This window comes from Leptonychotes weddellii, chromosome 10 (assembly GCF_054177405.1).
Source record: "Leptonychotes weddellii isolate Sample4059 chromosome 10, ASM5417740v2, whole genome shotgun sequence".
NCBI lineage: Eukaryota > Metazoa > Chordata > Mammalia > Carnivora > Phocidae > Leptonychotes > Leptonychotes weddellii.
The window spans coordinates 79,081,640-79,100,037 of NC_138378.1; the positions used below are offsets into that span (position 1 = coordinate 79,081,640).

The following is an 18,398-nucleotide window of genomic DNA, read 5'->3' on the forward strand; positions in this document are numbered from 1 at the left end:
ATCAATTCTATTTTGGACAAAGAGTGTTGTGGAATTTGGAGGAAATCAGTAGTATGTAACCTGACTTTAGCAGAGTAGTTGAGATTAGAGCCAAAGAAAAATGCAGGATTTAACCCTCTGTTATGACAGAGGATGAAATGCCCCAGAAATAGAGAAAAAAGTGAAGGATGAGAGCAGTACACTTTTATGATTAAAAGGAAAAAGACCCAAGAGGAAGAGAAGTTCCACAAGGGAGTGAATTAAAAGTAGCGGATGCTACTGAGATGGAAAGATGAGGACCGAGAAAAACAGCACTGGATTTGGCTGATGACTAAGAGGTACCTTGAGTGAGTGATGGAAGAAATCAAATTCAAAAGGGTTAAGCACGGGCCGATGGTAAGAAAGTGAAATAAATTCAAGTTTGTCCAGACCCCTATCTGATCGTGTCTCGTTCCAGAAACGTTGGTTTATCAGTAATCACGGGACCCTCTCTCTCTCTTTTTTTTTGGCGCTCCGTGTCCCTTCAGACGGTGATTCGAGTGATGAAGTCTCTCAAGCTCTTCTTAGGTAGGTATCCTAACAATCCCAAGCTAAAATCTGATTGTTGGGCTTTTCTGCACTGTCAGCGCCCGGTACCAGCGCCGGGCTTGTCCCCGCTTCCCGCTGTAGCCCTGGCCTGGATGTGGGAGGCAAAGGCTGTGAACATTTCTTGAGCAGTGAGGTGAGCGCCGCGCATAACCAGGCGATGCCCGTCTCCTGGGGAAGAAACAAACGAGTCAGGCACCGGGAGGGCGGCGGGGCCGGGACTGAGGGCGCGCGTGGGCTGCCTGACACCCCTCCCGCCCGCCTCCGCACCGGAGCCCACCGAACAGCACGTCCACGCAGGGCTCGGAGCCGTCGTGCCTCACGTCCGCAATCACCGAGCAGTTGAGGTTAGTGGAACGGACCTTCTCGCTGCTCACCGCCTGGAGGAAGGTCCTGCCGAGGAAAAACTGCTTGAGCGCCCGGCCGAGGGGGGTAGACCCCCGGCGGGAGGTAGACGCGGCCCCTTCCCGTCCCCACTCCTTCCGCCTCGTACCTCGTTGACTCCACATTCTTCTCGAAGGGGCAGAATTGAACCCGAACCTGCTTCACAGATCGGAGGCCGAGCCGAGCTAAGGACGCCGCCATGGTGACCTCCGCCCCGGAAGGCCTAGTGCGGCCGGAAGTGTCCTCCACCGCAATGCTCCCCTTCCTGCCCTCGGCTGTTGCCGGTGCAGCTCTCCGATCCTCCGATTCCGGCGCCGGCGTTCCGTGGTGCTTGCCCCCGACCCCGACCGCCGCCCCGGGCTCCCCGGCCCGAGAGGAGGAGGAAGGCCAGCAGGGAGGGAGGTAGTTTCCACACAGGGTATGGAGGGCCCCAAAGTAAGCAGTCAGTAAACACCTATCATTAAAAGTCCTCTTGTACCACGGTGAAGCCGATAAATATTGCAAAAGCCGTTGCGCCTGGCTCCGATAACACGTCCGTCTTCTGCAGCCTTTACGCCTTCCGTACGCTGTACGCGGCTGTGCCAGATCTAGGTTAACACCATCTTAAGCGCCGGTCCCTTCGGTGAGGACACGACCATGGCAGGGATTATACAGCTACCAGGGGGTAAACCCTACTCTGGTAACTGAAGATTAAACATGTTGAACTCTGAGTAACCACAGTTTAAACGTGAAGGTCCTTTAGCCCAGTATTCTTAAGTGACTGAAGATAGTTACGAGACAGCGAGTATAGGGTAATACAACCCTCGGGACTGATCCAAGTGTAGAAATGCCTATTCCACCTCTGTGGTTCCCGAGGAACTAACTTAGTGTTTAGCCTGGCTCCTGGGACTTAAAAGTGGCATCCTAGTCTCTCTGCTTTCGATTGGTTTTCTCTTTCCCTTTCCTCTGGGATCCAACCCTATGGCCCTTCTCGCAGCGCCTAGCCGTGAGAGGTCTTCACTGTTGGGGAACTAGGCCTGAGCCTCCCTTGGATGCTGACCTCCAGGTTCCAGGCTGTGGTTTGGCTCTTTACTCTGGATTGCAGGCACTGGATTGATCTTGGATTCCTCGCTTATAAGTCCAGGCTCTATGTAGCTTGCGGTTCTCAGGTCACCTTTCTTCTAAGTTCCCAAATGTAGGCTTCTTTAATATGCAGTTCTAAATGTCTGGGCTTTTCCAGCCAGAGATGGGGAGCTCTGACTTTCTGGCTCCTGGTCCCAGGCTCCTCAGGATTCAGGACTGATCCCCAGGCAGGAAAGAAAAGGCAAGTGCCAACGGGGGCGCTGGTGCTGCCTCAGGGCAAGCCAGGCCTGCTGATTTCCCACCAGGTAAGCCTCTGGGCTAGGCCCCCCTCCCCACAGAGTGCTTAGCAGCTGAGCTGTCTGGGCTGGGGGTGCTCCAGGCCGAAGAGGGGGCTCCAAGCTTTCCAGGCTGTTGAGGCTGCTGCTGGGTAGTTCCATGGACTGGACCTCATTGCAGGTACCTAGGAAGGCAGGAGTGGAAGACAGGCAGTGGGCAGGAGGAGGGGGTTTGACCACTACTGACAACCACACGAGGTCACTGATGAGGATGGGAGGTAGGGCACATAAAGTAGCAAGGGGCAGGGCAAAGAGAGCCTAGAGTTGGGGAAGAGTGACTCACAGCAACAGGGAGCCCTCCTCTGGACCTCAGGCTTGGGCAGGGGCTGCTGGAATAGACACAGCAGGGCCCCATCCAGCCTCTGGAAGATGTTGAGGGTGAGCAGAGTCTGGCGAAGTTCAGGGGACAGGCCCCACTGCTCCTCCTCCAGCAACTGCCGGACCACTCCAAAGTCTTGTCTGAGCTGCAGCGCCCCCTGCAGGCTGAATGAAGGCCAAGGTACAATGTGGCCACCGGCCTCTACTGCCTCTCGAACTGCTCTGCCCCACCCATCCCCTCCCCGTTTCCAGTTCCGTTCAGCCCTCTGCCACTGCTTCCTTTTCTCCCCACCTGAACCGGATCCCATGCGCGAGGATGTGGTCAAGCCAGGCACCCAGGATGGCTGTCAGTGCCTGGCCAAGGGCAGGGGCCTGGGCTTGGGGTGGCAATCCCTGCAATCCTTGCAACACAGGCTCCAGTACAGTGCGAACCACCAACCCAGCATACTCACTAGGAATGCTGGGCAGTTCTAGAGTGAGAGAAGAGAAAGGACAGGATATGAGGCTATGGAGATCCGCTGAGCCCCTAGCAGTGTTTGGGGGAAGATGATAGGATTTGCAGAGGCACAGAAGGCGAGGACAAGGATGGAGACAGAGGAGTGGTGCTAGGATTTGGAAGGGTCAGGAGACTGTTATCCCCTGGGAACTGTGGGAGGGGACGCTGGGAAGAGGAGTTACCAGGAGAGAGACGATGCCGCCAGTACCGACCCCGTGGCATGTGGAGTTCGAAGCCCTGTGTGGCTTGTTTATGACATTCTTGAAAAAAGAGACTTAGTGACTCTTCAGGCAGCAGCTGTGGACATACGGAGAAAGTAAAAGGGGCTTATCTGTTAGGGACTTGCCAAGTTATGATGCTCTTCTAAATCTGAGGTGTTTAACCTGGCTTCCATAAAGCCCTAGAACAGAATTGTGTGCATAATTCTATGGGCTTGGGCGGTTTTGAGGAGAAATGCCCTAGCTTTTATTGGGTTTTCCTAAAGGTCTGGACCCCAAAAAGATTACAGACAATTGCCATAGGATTACCCTGCTCTCCTCAGCTTGGTTCAGTGTCTAGAAATCCTCCAGGATAATTTTACTCTCTAGGAATATCAACAGGAAAAAAAGAGGGAGACACCCTCACCACTACGAATGTTCCAAAGCAAATGCTAGAGAGAGGGGTCTGCATGATCTACAGACAGGCAGAGGCTGAAGAAAGGGGGAATTGTATGATCTACATCCGTGAAAGGAAGGCAGGAACTATATGCAGACCAGGAGCAACAACTAACTTTCTGAGATTCAGGAACTTTGGAATGTCCTTACACTGAATATTTTTTACACCCTACCTCCATTTCCCCAGAGTAAACTATAAAGCAAGAAAAGGCCCATGTGCTGGTTTGGTTTCTGTGCTTTGATAGGTTATCTTTTTGGAATGGGAGAGCAAAAAAGAGGGGGGTTCTCTACAGCCCATCTTGGAGAGGAACCCCAAGAAATGGGTAACGTGGTGGCAGCTCTGTAAAGACAAGGTGACTGAATGCCTGTTAGCCTGAGGAGAGGAGGGGGTCTGGGGGCTGGACGGGGGGAAGTGGAGCCCAAGCGGCTCCTGGTACATATCTATCCTGAAAACAGCCTATCCTAAATCCAAATTCTTCCTCTCTTCTCCTGAAAACCAAAACTCCCTCTTATTTATGCCAAGGAAATGACCCTTTTGTCAACTGACATTTGTTAGGAATCTCCCTGCACTCAATACTCTGAGGACACACAAGGTCACACTATGAAATAGTCTTTCTGTCTGGGATGTCACAGTCCAGCTGGGGAGAGAACTTACAACGTCTGATTCTTCTTTCCCATCCCAGGGCCATATGCAGTGGATGCCCAGAGCAAATACCCAACAGTGCAATCACCAGGCAGAGGAACAAGGCATGCAGAGTCCTTCCCACAATGGTTAGTTCACATGGTAAGCACACTGTCCCTATCCCTGTTCTTACAACTACCAAGAGCCAGACCCTTCTCTTATATCTCCTCACCTCCCGACCTGACCACTATAGCTGGATCAGACTCTATCACGGTCTCCACTCCCCTCCTGCTCTTCCCATGGCTTTCCATCATTCATGAGACAAAGCCCAAATTCTGTGGGCTGGTGTTCAGTGCCCTCCACAATTTTATGCCAACCTGCTTTCTCCTCCACAGCCCCCCACCCAACCTTGGACAAAAGTGTGTGTGTGCATGCGTGTATGTGTGTGCATGTGTGTGCATGTGTGTGCGTGCATGCATGTGTATGTGTGTGTGTGTGCATGCACACACACATACACACACACAGGGAGTTTCTGCTTTGGTCAGGTCATCTCCACACTACTCCCTCAAGGAACTATGAACTTCCCACCTCCAGTAACCCCTGCCACTCATCTGAGGCTGCCTAGCCACCAGCTCAAGCCACAGACCCTGTATGGAGCCTCTCTAATGACATGCCTGCCGTGGCCTTCCTTCCTCAGAGTTTCCATGGCCATCACTGTCCAACATCCTCATGAGGAGCCTGCTCTGGGGTAGGTTGAGTTGAAGGAGGCAGTAATAAATTGAGGTGGAACAGGCAGATGCAGATGGTAGATTAGGGCTACACAGTGTGTGTTGCCGGGTGGGGGGGGGGGGGAGGCGCAGTGCATAGCACCAAAGCACTGTGGGTAAGCAGGAGTGCAGAGAGCAAAGGAGCAGTGGGACAAAGCCCGAACTCTATAGCCTTGCCCCTGTTCAGGGCAGAGGAGAAACTTGGGCAGGAAGAGAAAACAAAAAAACAGAAACATCTTCCATAGTAGGAACAGATACTGTGCAAAATGGGGAAAAATTAAAATAGAAGTATAATAATTTTACTCATAAGTTTAGAATAAAATAAAATATTAGAAGACAGACAAGAGTGGATGAAGGTTATCACTGTGGAACAGGAAGCAGAGGTGGGGTGGGGGCAATTAAAGTGCTATGTTTTTCATTAGAAGCCTTCTAATGTAATATCCTATTTCACATTTAAACTATGGACATGTATTTAATGAAAATGTAAATGACATATGTAGAAAAGAGGACAAACATCGTCTCAAAGCTAGTAAGTAAAAGGAGGGGCCCTTGGGTGGTTCAGTGGTTAAGTGGCTGACTTTTGCTCAGGTCATGATCTTGGGTCCGGGATCCAGGCCCCCCACCCCCACCTCTGTGCGCTCAGCAAGGAGTCTGCCTGTCCCTCTCCCTCTGCCCCTCCTTCTGCTCGTGCTCTCTCTCTCTCTAATAAATAAATAAAAGCTTTTTTTAAAAAAAAGCTAGTAGGTAAAAGGAAAGAGTCAATCATTTATCTTGCTTTTTCTCTATAAAATATACTTCAAAGTAACCAAGTAATTAATGAGGGCAAACTTTATAGGAGTGAGTCAACTAATAAATGAAGAAGATATGATAGAATTGGAATATCACCACTTTGCACCCCCTAATGAAATAATGGATCTAGGCAGTGATCATCAGTGGCTATTAACATCACAAAATGAGAGCCTGACATATAGGTGAAACAAAATTGACCACGAGTTGATAATTGTTAAAGCCTCAGTGGTAGGAATATGGGGGTCCATTATATTCTTCTCTCTAATTTTGTGTATGTTTGAAGTTTTCCGTAACAAGCTAAGGAAAGAGAGAACAAAAAATGAACAGAGCAAGAAAAAATAAATTCAGCAGAGACTCCAAGGAGATTCCAGGTCACTGGAATATTCCACAACTACCACCACCCCAACCCCCAAACTGGGCACAGAACTGACTCTTAAAGTGCCACTGTCAGGGCCCCTGCTCTTCTCACCTGGATCTGTGCAGTTAGCTTCTGGATCTCCAGGCCCAGCTGCTGCTCCACTTCCAGGGCCAAACTTTCCTCTGAGGCCAGTCTAGACAGAGCTGCTGCCTCATGCAATAGAGGCTTTGGCAGAAACCGGAAGTGAGATTTGAGCCCAGCCCAGACTGCTCCCCTTCCCACTCGCTAGCTACTCACAGGTAAGTTCTTCTGGATCAGGACCAGGAAGGAACCTGGGGCCCATGCTGCCAGATGCTGCTGAGTTTGGCCCAAAAACCAGACCAAGGTGGCCTGCAGGGTACAGAGCCCCAGAGCAAGTGGTGCAGGACCTGGGGAGAGGAGGATGGAGTATCTGAGGGGTCACAAAACCCCTCTGGGAGGGGGCAGGCTTCAGAACAGAGTAAAAGAATAAAGGGGACATATTCAATTGTTCTGTTCCTCCATCCCCAGCACCTTGTCTCACCTGGAGGCTGACAGAGGAGTAGCCCTGACCTGGGTTCTCGAAGGGCATCCAAGAGAGGAGGGAAGAGCTGTTGCAAAAGTTCAGTGGTATGAGAGGATGAGGGAAGGCTGCTCTGATCTTCACCAGCAGATCCCAAGGCCTGGCAGAAACCTGAGGATGAGGGATAGGGTTTGATGAGGAAGGGGCAATCTGGGGCTGTTTCACTCCCAATGCCCCTTCCTTCTCACCTTGGTCCCAGCTCCAGATAAGAGACTGATGAAATAGGTTGCGACACAAAGAAGCCAACTCCTTCTCACACTCCTGAGGCAGGGATGCTAGTGGGAGAAATGGCTCTGGAGCCTGAAAAGAAGGCCTCTCTTTTCCAGAACCACTGCCCACTCAATGATGGGGGAAGAGGGGAGGCTTCCACCAAGACTCAAGACTTGAGTGGAAAACAAGACTGGCCTTGAAAGCCCAGATGCTATAGCCTGTCCGGTGGGGAGGGGGGTTAGAGGGGTGGGAGTAAGCGGTGGGGGTGGTAGTGTTCATTCTAAAGGGCCTGCTTTTGCAGTCTGGCTGGCAGGGGAGTGACGTGGCTAGGGAGGAGAAAGAGATCCCAGTCTTCCCAAATGCCCACCCAGGCCCATCACTCACCCTGACCCAGTGCCTGACTCAGCTGTTGTGCCGCTGCCCTGCGGTCCCTCCAGGGTCCTAGACTTAGGTCCAGACTCTGAGCACAAGCTGCCCACAGCAGGGTCCAGTACCGGCTCCACAGGGCTCCAGCCCCTTCAAGCCCCAGTCCACTGCTAGCTGAATCCGCCACGCCCCCCAGCAGCCCCAGCAGCCCGGGCAGCAGCTCCCGCTCCTCTTGGCACCGACTGCGGAGCTGATCCCGCAAGCCCGATCCCTTGAGCGCCTCATCTAGCTGACCAGCCACCTGGCAACCCCGCTCCCTTGTCAGGAGGCGGAGCACACGGGCCGGCGGGAAAGGGCGCGCTGCCCCGGGGACATGGCTCAAGGCTTTTCCCTGCAGCTGGTGGTAGGCGGGAAGCGCCAGCAGCACGTCGGCAAGTTGGGAGGACAAGCCGGGGCTGGCCGGCTCGCGACCCAGAGCCCGAAGCTGCATCTCGATGGCAGCATCCAGGCGCTGGGCGGCCAGTCCGACGGGGCGCGCCAGGAGGAGCCGTACGGGAGTCTCCCGTAGGCCGATTCGCAGGACAGCCCCTCGGGAAGGGTGCGGTAGCAGGTCGCGGCAGAGCGGAGGCAAGGGGCCGGGGCCGGGGACCTGCGCGCTGGGACTCAGGACCCTCAGGAGGCGCACGGCCGCCTGTAGGTGCCGGGCGCAGTCCCGGGCATGGAGGAGCTGCTGTCGCTCGCGATGCAGCCGCAGCAACACCGCCCGGAGACGCTGCAGCGCGGGAGGGATCGGGCGGCCGGCTGCCGGCTCCCGCCACGAGTCCGCGGCGCCTTCCTCTTGGTGTTCTCCTGCGTCCGCCGGCGCCGCCCACCACGGCCGCCCTCCCCGAGCTCCGCGGGGCCGCGGGTCCAGGCAGGGGATGCTCCCGGCAACCGGCAGCCACGGCCAGCCACGAAAGTCCCCGCGAGGAGTCCCCGCCTGCCTTCTCTCCCACTGCTCCTCCACAGCGCCTCCTGGTTGCGCCGTCAACGGCGGCACGGCAGCGAGCGGAGGCAGAAGGCCACCGGAGCGAGACGCCTGGGCCATGGGGCGCCGTGTCCGGAACGAACCTAACGATTCCCACCTCCCAGCACTGCCCAACGCCCGCTGCCGCCGAGACTCCGCCCAGTCCCAAGAGCCGTCATCTCTAGCCCGGGAGCCGCTGGGACCGTCGTGGACTCTCTCGCGCTCCGTAATCGGAGGCTTCTGCCCCTAACAAAGATGGCGGCCTACTCGGTCCTACTCCGCCCCCCGGCGGTATCTAATGCCAGACCATCTTTCACTTTCGGGTCACTCTTGATGGGAGATGGCGCCGATTCCGAAGACAGTGGGGCGGATAAAGCTAAGTAAGCCGCTGTGACAAGACGGGAAGGGAGTCCAGGAGGGGAGGGACAGCCCCACTTGGGTCTACCTGTTTTCAGTAGGGTCTTGTGCTTCACGCGGTGGGCGGAAGGCTCCGGCCCATCCATCCCGAGCCTTTTCACGCGCCACCGCTTTCCTTTACTATAGACTGTCCTCTGCGACCTGGCTGCCCGCTGGGGGTCGCTGCTGTCCCCAAACTCTGCCAGGAATTCGGTCCTGAGGACTACGGCACCGAGGTAAAAGGACTCCGAGCTCCCCCTTGCCCTGTTTATTTTGGTCACGCCTCTTTCCAGCCAGCTGTGCTGAGCCCCGCCACAGCCGGGCGCCCACTGGGCTCCGAGCGCTCCGTGAAGGCGTGGCCTCGGGCTCGGGCTTGGAGGAGCGCTTGGCAGATGGAGGGTGGTGGAAGTGGGCAGGATTGGGCGGACGAGGGTCTCTGAGTTGAGAATTGGGGAGTGGGTGGGAGTTCCTTAGGGTAAGATCTTACGAACAGAGGGGGAAGAGTGCGAGCAAAGACACCAAGGCAAGGAAGAGTTTAGAGAACCTCACTGAAGTGAGACCTGAGTGGTGTAAGAAATGAAGTGGGGAAAAGGCAGCAAGTAGCATGAAATGCTTTGTCTGGCACAAGGGCTTGGATGTCCTCAAGTAGGTGATAGGGTTATTGAGGGAGGGACAGCATCAGATTTGGGAGCACTTGAGAAGCAGTGTTTCCAGCTGCTTCCTGGGTATCTCCAAAACCTCAAACTCAGCAAGTCCATCAGTTAATTCATCTACTTTGCAAGTTGGCTGCTTTTCCTCTAACAGTTTTGGCTGATAATGCAAACTGACATCTCGTTACTTAATGCAGAAATCTGAGAATCATTGTATATAATCCTCCCTTTCCTTTACCTCACACATTTAGTCAGTCACTAAAATCCACTTTGGAAATGTCTCTTGACTCAAGCCCATCATTTCCTTTCCTGCTCCTGCTGCCACTGCCTTAGTTTAAGAATTCATTCTTTCTGTCATAGGGGCCTCCTAACTAAACATTCCAGCCCTAGAATCATCTCCTTCCCCAGTGCTGTTTCCCTTGAGTGCTTCACTCCCCAGATCAGGCCCACTCCCATCACTGACAAGACGAAGTCCAAACTCACTGGGTCACACAGGGTTCTTCAGACCCAGCTCCTGGCTGCATCTCTAATAAAATAGTCTCCTCACCAATCTCTGTGCCTTTGCTCATTCAACACACTGAGCACCACCAATGTACCAGGCACTGTGTTAGGTACTGGGAAGACAGCAGTAAACCAAACACAAAAACCTTTTAGTCAATGAATTAGAAGCATCTAGTGGAGGCGGCCAGTCAACAAATAAACAATATAGTATGCCAAATATGAAAAATGCAAGGAAAAGTAAAACAAGAAGGATGGGAAGTGCTAAATGAAGTTGAGTTTCTCTTTTTAAAGGGAGTAGTCAGGGCCTCCTGGGAAAGGTTTAAGCAGGGATCTGAAGGGGTGAGCCATTCACTGGGGAAAGAGCATTCCAGGGAGAGGAAGTAACAAGGACAAAAGCCCTGAGATAGGAGCACACTTGGTGTGTTGTAGGAACTTTAGAGGAGACCACTGATCACTGTAGCTAGAGGTGGGGCCAGAGGGTAGGAGATGATTCATGGAGGACTGGGGAGCAGATCGTGTTCGGCCATGTGGTGAATTAAGAGAGTAGCATAAACTGTGCTTTGGGGAGAATTAGAAGGTCAAAGTAATTCCTTTTTTGTTTGTTTTTAGAAATGGCTAGACTGGGGGACGCCTGGGTGGCTCAGTCAGTTAAGTGTCTGCCTTTGGCTCAGATCATGATCCCAGGGTCCTGGGATTGAGCCCCGTATCGGGCTCCCTGCTGAGGGAGCCTGCTTCTCTCTCTCCCTCTGCCTTTCCCCCAGCTTGTGCTCTCTCTCTCTCTCTCCCCCTCAAATAAATAAAGTTAAATCTTAAAAAAAAAAAAAAGAAGAAGAAAGAAAGAAATGGCTAGACTGGGCCAGTTAGGAAGCTGAATTAAACCCACGAGGAAATTGAATTTGAGTGTAAGACTTGATGACTGCACAAAGCAGTGTCCATGAAGATGCTGTTGAGTCAGGACTATCTCCTGAAGGATACCTGCCTCTAAAACTGTTCAGAAAGTTGACTATACTTCCGTGATCTGAAGTCCTTCCTATGTGTTAGTTTAGCCCTCTGGAGTTTCATGTGGCTTCTAAGTTTCTCAGTCGTGGGCCACCAGCTAGTCAGGTGTGTGCTCTGTTTAGGCCTGAATAGGCCACACAGGGACAAGATGACTCCTGTCCTCCTCCAAAGCTGACACTAACTGAGGAAATGATTCTCCTAAGAACCACAGAATGTAACAGGCGAAGCCTTGAAGAGTCTTGTCTCATTTTGTAAATGATGAAGCCAGGGTTCAGGGAGGTTAAATGACTTGTCCAAAATCAAACAGCCAGGCAGTGGCAAAGCCAGAACTAAGATGCAAGCAGCAAAGTGTTCTTTCCAGTTCCATGCTTCTTGCCAATTGAGAGAGCAGTACAAAGCAGTGGATAATAAGGTTCTAAACTGTACAACACAGACTGTATGAGTACAGCTTGGTTGAATGAGGGCAGAGATCATTGGAGATGAAGAGGTTTGAGGGAAGATGGAATTTGAACTGGACCTTGAAGATGAGACAAGGTGTGGTGAGAAGCTCCGAGCCAGGAGGGCTTTGGGGGCAGCTGGAGGGAAGATCCCAACACCAGAAGGAACCTGATAACTGAGGGACAACAGCAACCAAGCAGGAGCAAATTACAGGGGAAGATTAGGAGGGTCAGCCAGGGAGCTTTTTGGAAGGCTCCAAATCCTAGGCTGAGGAGCTAAACTCATTCCTGCCTATGGGCCTGGCAGTGGGGGATTACTGGAAGTTTCTGAGTAGGGAAGTAACTGCTGAGAGGTTGGTTTTGGGGAAAACAGATGACATGCAGGGGAGAGGCCAGCCAGGAACTACTGCGCTCATTTAGGCGTGAGGTAGCTCCAGAGTAGGTTCTATAGGGTTGCCCATATTCAAGGATATGACAGGGGGCATAGCTGGAAGAGCAGGTAAGAAGTCTCTTTCTGAGCCTCAGTGTAGCCAACCTAGTGGCAGGTCAAGGGGAGGAGATCTTATATGATGAAGAAGGCTGGGCTGAGGGCCACACAGAACCCTTGGGAGCAAGAGAGTAGTGAAGGAGGTGATATACCAGGAAAACCAGAGAAGCGTGTCTTCAGGCGCTGAGTGGGGAGAGGTCAGCCAGTAAGGTTCTCCAGGCTGGGGGGCTGGTTTGCGGTCGCCATGGTGGAGGGGTCAACCCAGCCAGGCCCCTCGTTCTCTCCTAGAGCTGCCCCCAACACCAGCCTCCCCTCCCCTCCCCCTCCCAGGACATAGTGGATTTTCTCCGACGGCTTGTGGAGAGCGATCCCCGGGGCCTGCACCGGATCCACATGGACGGGAGCAGCGGGCGGCTACAGCTGTGGCACCATGGTGGGGCGTGCAGGGGCCGGGCCCAGGGATCGAGGCTGGTACCCTGGGGGGGCTGGCCCTCAGATGCTCCTCTCTCTCATGTACCTTTTTCTTTCCCTTCTCCCTATCCCTCCTGACAGATTACCTCCTGGAACATTTCTATGATGAGGGGAAAATGCCTGGACAGAGTGACATGGCCAAGGGGGTCGAGGGACTGGGTACCTACTGTGGTCTCCGAAAGTCCTTCCTATATCCTCCCCAAGGGTCAGAGCCCTGCCCTCCTAGCCCCCCTGCCTCTGCCCCTGCCTCTGCCTCTGCCCCTGGTGGTTCAGACAGCCTACTTCAGGTGGCCATGCCCCAGAAGCTCCTGTTGACCGAAGAGGTGAGACTGTCAGCAAGGGGCTTCACCTCTCCCAGTGCTCTTCCGGATGCCAGATTCCCTCATCTGTCCCCTAATTAGGACCTTTCAGTGTCCTTCCATCCTGCTGGCCTCCCTTTGGCTTTCTTGGTCGCTCTCTCTCTTTTCCTGTCACCTGCCTTTCCTTCTCCAGGAAGCCAACCAGCTGGCTGAGGAGCTGGTGGCTGAAGAGGAGCGCATGAAACAGAAAGCAGAGAAGAAACGACTCAAGAAGAAGGTAGCTAGAGGGCAGGAGGAGTGGGAACCCAGAGGGATTTGGGAGAGGGAAAGAGGGACACGTTGTGAGGACAGGAGAGAACTCAAGGTGGCCCATAGTGGATCCTCTTGCGAGAGGGCCCAGGGGCTCAGAAGCCTGGAGGTGAGGGTCTCGTGGAAGCCATACGGCGTGGTGGTTCTGGAGTCACACTATACCGCCTGGGTTGGAGTCTGCCTCTTTCTTACTGGGAGACCTCTGCCTGGTGACTCTCCTGTCTGCTTTTTCAGCTGTAACACAAGGATAACAACAAAACCTACCTCATGGACCTGCAGAGATTAAATGAGATAGTGTATGCAAAGCTCTTAACCCAGTACACAACCTATAGTCTCTACTGTTCACGTAAAGAATTGGCTTCAAGATACAAGTTGTGTGTGTGTGTGTGTGTCTGCGTGTTTACATATAGTGTTCAAAACACATCATCAGCATCATCGTCTCTATTATTTGCAGCGTCAAAAGGATCGCAAGCGACAGGAGCGCTTGGAGCAGGAGGGTGGGGAGCCCAAGGTGAGTGTCTGCAGGCAGGTCTGAAGAACACTAGGTGCCAGGAGGGTGGGAGCTGAGAAGGCAGGCAGCTCAAGGTGATCCCCATCTGCCTTCCCTCCAGGTCAAGGCCACCCCAAATGGGGATGGGAGCCCCCCATCCAGCCCCGGGAACTCTCCTCAGGGACAGTGTGGTGAGGAAGAGGTGAGAGTCCCCTTCCTTCTCTTCTTGGTCTCGGCCCACCCCACCCCCACCCCCGCCTTCCCTTCCCCCTACTCCAGGACATACTTCATCCCCACCCTCTCCTCTAACTTTCCTTTCTGCTCACAGGACTCACTGGATCTATCTAGCACTTTTGTGTCTCTGGCTTTGCGCAAGGTTGGGGATTGGCCTCCCAATGCCCGCAGAGAGAAGGGACTGAGCCAGGAGCCTCGAGGCAAAAGCCAGAGCCCCCAAGAGAAGATGGGCCAGGAGGAAGCGAGCTCTCCAATAGAAGAGAGCCCCAGGCAGAGTCCTAAGGCAGAGGTGAGGTGACCAGTAGAAGGAGTTCTGTGGCTCTAGGATTAAGAGACCTGGGGTCCGGCTCCATTACTGACACCCTGACCCTGGGTAGTTCCTTCTGCAGGAAGGTAGGGCTGATACCCTCTTGCAGAACTGTCATAAGAATTACATAAGTTGGGTGATGCTGACTGCAATATTCATTGTTTGAATAAAGGAGAAGGATTTGGGGAAGCTGAGGCCTGAGTCCTGCTTGACTTTGCTCCCTATCCCTAGGCATCTCCGGGACTGCTGGAAGCTGCCTTACACCAGAGCCAGGAGCTGGCAAGTGAGATTCTCTCTCTCTCTCTCCTTCCTCACCCTACCCTCCCTGGGATAGCCCCATCTGAACCCTCCCACCTTCTTTCCTCCTCAGCGTTGGGTACCAGCTTTGCCCAAAATGGTTTCTACCACAAGGCTGTGGTTCTCTTCACTCAGGCCTTGAAGCTCAACCCCCGGGATCATCGGTGAGTGGGGGCTTGGCCACTGTGCTGGGAGGTCAGGGCAAGGCAAAGCATTGAGGATCCAGACTTTTGGCCACTTTGTCTTTATCAGGTTATTTGGAAACCGCTCTTTCTGCCACGAGCGGCTGGGTCAGCCCATGTGGGCCCTGGCCGATGCCCAGGTGGCCCTTACCCTGCGACCTGGCTGGCCCCGGGGCCTTTTCCGCCTGGGCAAGGCCCTGATGGGACTGCAGGTAAGGGGTCCGAGATTGGAAGCGTAGGCGGAATTTGAGTTGCATGAGGCAGGGATTGGGTCTATACTGGCATTTTCTGGTAAAGCTCCTAGTACCACAGTGTCACGGTGTCAGTGGTACTAGGAGCTGAGGCCAGTTTGAGGAAGGGGGCAGCTTTAATTTCCTTCACCCCTTTGATACCTAAACTTTCCTCTTTCTAATCCCTCTGGGACTAAAGCGTTTTGAGGAGGCAGCTGCTGTGTTCCAGGAGACTCTGAGAGGCGGCTCCCAGCCTGATGCAGCCCGGGAGCTCCACTCTTGCCTTCTGCACCTCGCTCTGGTAAGGGAACCAGGCCCACTGGCATGCTGGGAGGGGCCAGCAGGAGAACTGGCTGGGATTTCCACAGCAAGCGCTGCTCCCTTCTGCCTCGGGCGGGCAGTGGGAGCAGGAATGGGTGGGATGGGGGCTTGGGCTGTGCTGCTAAAAAGGAGTAACAGGTGCCCCTCTCTCTCCCTTCTCAGCAAGATCAGAGAGGAGGAATCAGGAAGCCACATCTGTCAACTGGGTTCCCGCAGCCATTTTCCCAATCTGGGCCGGGCCCCTCAAGCCTCCTGTCTGTCAGGCGCCCTCCAAACACTGCTCCAAGAGCCGCTGGCCTTCTGCCTCCACCCCTGCATAATCCCCCTTGTCACCTGAACCACTCCAACTCACCCCTCCCCCAGACACGGAGCAGAAGACCCCACCCTCTCCATCTCCTGGGCGCCTCAAATGGCCCTGGTATCCTGGGACTTCGGCCCCAGCATCTACCTCAGGCCAGATGATGGAGGACCTTTCCCTCACAGGACAAGGCCATGTGTGCATCCCCCATTTCCTTGCATATCTTGAGACCTTGTAGTCTAAAGCCATAATTAAAGAAACCCCTGGTGGCCATTCCTCTTGCCCCAGAGACCTGATGACAGAAAGGAGCCCCATGTCCACTTTGATTCTGAAGCAGATGGCTTCCTCTGGGGGCAGTAAAGAAAAATAAAATCCACCAAGGCTACGGAGGGAACTGTACAGAAGTTCAGGTTTTCAGACTAAAACAGACCCAGAAGGGAGCATATAGGGCTTGCTCTCTTTTTTGGCTCTGAGGGACTCATTCACCAGCAGAACTCTATGCTCAGGAACGGGTTCAGGTGATGAATGAGGCCTGAGTCCCACCCTTCATCTTGATAGATGCTCACATCTTCCTGAGCCCAGCTCTCACCTTGTTTCTTCTAGCCCCAGCCCCTCCTGCCTTGTTTCCTGTCATTTGGTGCACATTCTGACTTCTCCTTTGCCCGGTGGTCTCACCTCCTCCAACTGCTAGAAGAGTCACGGGGGTTGACATTTGGGAAGTCCCTTACCAGCATCTGCCTGGAGGTGGCAGGGTTCGCGCATCTCCACATTCCCCCCCCTGCTGGCTCTCCTGCTGATGGGACCTCAGCAGGCGCCTAGCGTGCTGCTCCCACGGCCGTGCTCCTTCCCCGCTCCAGCACTGGGTGTTGTAATGAGCATTTCCCCATGCCAGTTTACTCAGTATTTCCACCAAGGGTCACTGCCCCCAAAGAAGGCTGTCATTCCCTACTTGCCGCGCAAGAATCATGATCTTGTGGTTTCTCCTCTAAGATCCTGGCAGCTGCGCCTGGCTGCTTCCTCCCTAGCCCTGCCTGGGACTCTCAGCTCACTGAAATGTGGATCTGCAGGGGACTCTTGGTCTCTCAGAATGCCTTGCCCATTCATCAGGACAAATGATTCTTGCCGCCCTATGGTCTTGCTCAACACCATTCACACCTGTATAGGAGATGTTGAAAAACCTCCTTTATATAGGGTTTTCCCAAATTCTTTTTGTTTACGGAGTAGGCTCCTTAAATACCGTATAGCAGAATGAAGTCTGCCATCATGAGTTGGGTCACCTTGGGCAGGTCTCTCAACATCTGTGCCTCAGGTCCCTCATTTGTAAAATGGGAGCAATCCCTACCTCACAGGGCTGTTGTGAGGACTGAAAGTCAGAGTGTGAGAAAATACCAAGTGCCTGGTACATAAAGTGTGCTAAATAAACTGGTTTTTATCTGCAACGGTCCTACATATTCATGATTCCCCCACAGTGGAAAGAAATGACTATGAGTGAATTGTTGCTTATGTCACAAAATACAGAGCTCTGGGGCTGTGGTTCTCCAAGTGTAGTCCCTAGACCAGCAGCAACCTAGGAATTTCCTGCAAATGCACATTCTCAGGCCCCACCCTAGACCTTCTAAATCAGAAAGTACAACAGTGGGGCCCTGCAATTTGCGTTTCATTTAAGCCCTCCAGGTGATCCTAATGCCCACCCACTTGTTCTAGGACCTGGCAGAGGATACACTATCTAGAGGCCATTTTGGTGGGAGAGGCTTGAGTTTTGTTCATCCAAGGTTTGATTATGGGAGGTAGAAGCACCGGACAGGAATTTGGGAGGCCTCAAGTGGAGGGAGATTATGGCTCAGAGCCAATTAACTTGACTAAATCGTACCTTCTTAACAAGAATTATTTGCTCTGGAAGTTCTTTGCTCATGCCTAGTTGGGGAGAGGTGGTTGTGTTTGTTTGAGGGGTGATTATATTATGATGATTCCATAAGAGTCCTGTTCATGTGGTCTTGTTCTAGGCAGCAGGGAGGTACTTCTCTAGGGTTCCTCAAAGAATGGGCACCCGCCACCACTGTGTGGTATCTTTGCTTTGAAGCTGAGCCGGCTCCTTGCTTTTCAAGCCTCTCAAAGAAATGTCCCCTCCCCAGTATCCCTTGACTTATCCTGGACTTCTCTGAGTCCTGGACTATCTCTGAGAGCCACAGGACTCCTGACACCTTGTCCCCATTTTGCCCCACACTCACACTGCTAACTGGTTGGGTTCCAACCCAGCAGCCAGAGTTCTGAGTCCCTAGGGTTGGAAAGCACGGTGACCAACCTGGGACTGGGATTTCCTGGAGTGTGGGACTTTTCGTGCTGAAGGTGGGAAGGTGGGAAAGTCCTAGAATGAGTCAGTCACTCTAAAGGTTCCAGAGAGGCAGCCTTAGGAAGGGGATGAAAGGAATAAGGAGGGGCCCTGAGCCAGAATCAGGGTGTGTGTGTGTGTTGTCTATGTGTATTGAAAGGGCAACACAGGTGCAAAGAATACTTTTTGTACACAATGGCTGACAAATTCTTAGCTCTACAACAGTAGTCATTATTTCTTCCCATGATGCCATTTTTCTTCCAGTTGCCCAGGTTTGTGAGGTTGTCACTGATGGAAGCAATCTTTGGTCGCTGGGATAATCACACAGATTCCTTTCGTTACAGCCTCCCCCACCCCCCAAGTCTGGCCCTGAATTCCCTCGGCTCTTACCTTCTGCAGTGACCAGAGATAACACTCCTACCTCAGGCCCCCGCCAGTTCCCAGTCTACCCTACACTTGCAGCCAGATGAGCCTGCTCGAACACTGCTGTCATGCCTCTCCTCTCTAAAACCTCCATGGACCATGCTCTATCTACAGTACAATGCCTAAATTCCTACCTTTGGCCCTTTTTCCTCTGCTTTCTTCGTAAACTGTTTTCTTCTTTCAATTAGGCCCAGTCACAGTTACAGG

General features: G+C 53.2%; 3 protein-coding genes across 9 annotated transcripts; 1 reads left to right on the forward strand and 2 right to left on the reverse strand.

Moving 5' to 3' along the window:
* Positions 1-415: 415 nt before the first annotated feature.
* MRPL53 (mitochondrial ribosomal protein L53) lies at positions 416-1,188 on the reverse strand. Its single transcript, XM_006735318.3, has 3 exons — positions 1,058-1,188; positions 845-957; positions 416-735 (listed from the first exon to the last, which is right to left on the reverse strand). Exons 1-3 carry the CDS (start codon positions 1,147-1,149, stop codon positions 602-604), a joined length of 339 nt encoding a protein of 112 aa, XP_006735381.2. The 5' UTR covers positions 1,150-1,188; the 3' UTR covers positions 416-601.
* An 841-nt stretch (positions 1,189-2,029) lies between these two features.
* On the reverse strand, positions 2,030-8,759 carry CCDC142 (coiled-coil domain containing 142). Of its 3 annotated transcripts, XM_006735334.3 has the most exons (9): positions 7,544-8,750; positions 7,138-7,224; positions 6,911-7,060; positions 6,646-6,776; positions 6,460-6,573; positions 3,342-3,456; positions 2,956-3,133; positions 2,629-2,828; positions 2,198-2,470 (listed from the first exon to the last, which is right to left on the reverse strand). In XM_006735334.3, exons 1-9 carry the CDS (start codon positions 8,610-8,612, stop codon positions 2,214-2,216), a joined length of 2,301 nt encoding a protein of 766 aa, XP_006735397.1. In that variant the 5' UTR covers positions 8,613-8,750; the 3' UTR covers positions 2,198-2,213. The 3 variants fall into 3 exon arrangements, with proteins under 3 accessions (XP_081652746.1, XP_006735397.1, XP_081652745.1); XM_081796620.1 differs by lacking the exon at positions 2,956-3,133 and having other exon boundaries at positions 2,030-2,470; positions 7,544-8,759; XM_081796619.1 differs by lacking the exon at positions 7,138-7,224 and having other exon boundaries at positions 7,544-8,749.
* A 23-nt stretch (positions 8,760-8,782) lies between these two features.
* TTC31 (tetratricopeptide repeat domain 31) lies at positions 8,783-16,878 on the forward strand. 5 transcript variants are annotated; one of them, XM_031030189.2, is made up of 13 exons: positions 8,803-8,911; positions 9,075-9,163; positions 12,332-12,434; positions 12,554-12,795; positions 12,965-13,048; positions 13,535-13,591; positions 13,692-13,772; positions 13,899-14,093; positions 14,343-14,394; positions 14,482-14,572; positions 14,661-14,802; positions 15,020-15,121; positions 15,304-16,878. In XM_031030189.2, the coding sequence occupies exons 1-13, from the start codon at positions 8,872-8,874 to the stop codon at positions 15,601-15,603; spliced, it is 1,578 nt and encodes a 525-aa protein (XP_030886049.2). In that variant the 5' UTR covers positions 8,803-8,871; the 3' UTR covers positions 15,604-16,878. The 5 variants fall into 5 exon arrangements, with proteins under 5 accessions (XP_081652762.1, XP_081652761.1, XP_081652763.1 ...); XM_081796637.1 differs by lacking the exon at positions 9,075-9,163 and having other exon boundaries at positions 8,797-8,911; XM_081796636.1 differs by lacking the exon at positions 9,075-9,163 and having other exon boundaries at positions 8,783-8,911; positions 12,332-12,795; positions 15,308-16,878.
* The last annotated feature ends 1,520 nt before the right edge of the window (positions 16,879-18,398 follow it).

What these genes read in the sequence shown, in the direction of transcription:
- CCDC142 (XM_006735334.3), bottom strand. Translation starts at nt 8,612, where the DNA reads ATGGCCCAGGCGTCTCGCTCCGGTGGCCTTCTGCCTCCGCTCGCTGCC. An exon ending in ACTCCTCTGTCAGCCTCCAG is followed by an intron (nt 6,777 to 6,910) that starts GTGAGACAAGGT and finishes TCCTCTCCCCAG; the next exon opens with GTCCTGCACCACTTGCTCTG. An exon ending in AGCTAACTGCACAGATCCAG is followed by an intron (nt 3,457 to 6,459) that starts GTGAGAAGAGCA and finishes GTATGTCCACAG; the next exon opens with CTGCTGCCTGAAGAGTCACT.
- TTC31 (XM_081796635.1), top strand. Translation starts at nt 8,872, where the DNA reads ATGGCGCCGATTCCGAAGACAGTGGGGCGGATAAAGCTAA. An exon ending in AGGAGGGTGGGGAGCCCAAG is followed by an intron (nt 13,592 to 13,691) that starts GTGAGTGTCTGC and finishes CCTTCCCTCCAG; the next exon opens with GTCAAGGCCACCCCAAATGG. An exon ending in GGCAGAGTCCTAAGGCAGAG is followed by an intron (nt 14,094 to 14,342) that starts GTGAGGTGACCA and finishes CCCTATCCCTAG; the next exon opens with GCATCTCCGGGACTGCTGGA.
- MRPL53 (XM_006735318.3), bottom strand. Translation starts at nt 1,149, where the DNA reads ATGGCGGCGTCCTTAGCTCGGCTCGGCCTCCGATCTGTGAAGCAGGTT. An exon ending in AAGAATGTGGAGTCAACGAG is followed by an intron (nt 958 to 1,057) that starts GTACGAGGCGGA and finishes TTTCCTCGGCAG; the next exon opens with GACCTTCCTCCAGGCGGTGA. An exon ending in CTGCGTGGACGTGCTGTTCG is followed by an intron (nt 736 to 844) that starts GTGGGCTCCGGT and finishes TTTCTTCCCCAG; the next exon opens with GAGACGGGCATCGCCTGGTT.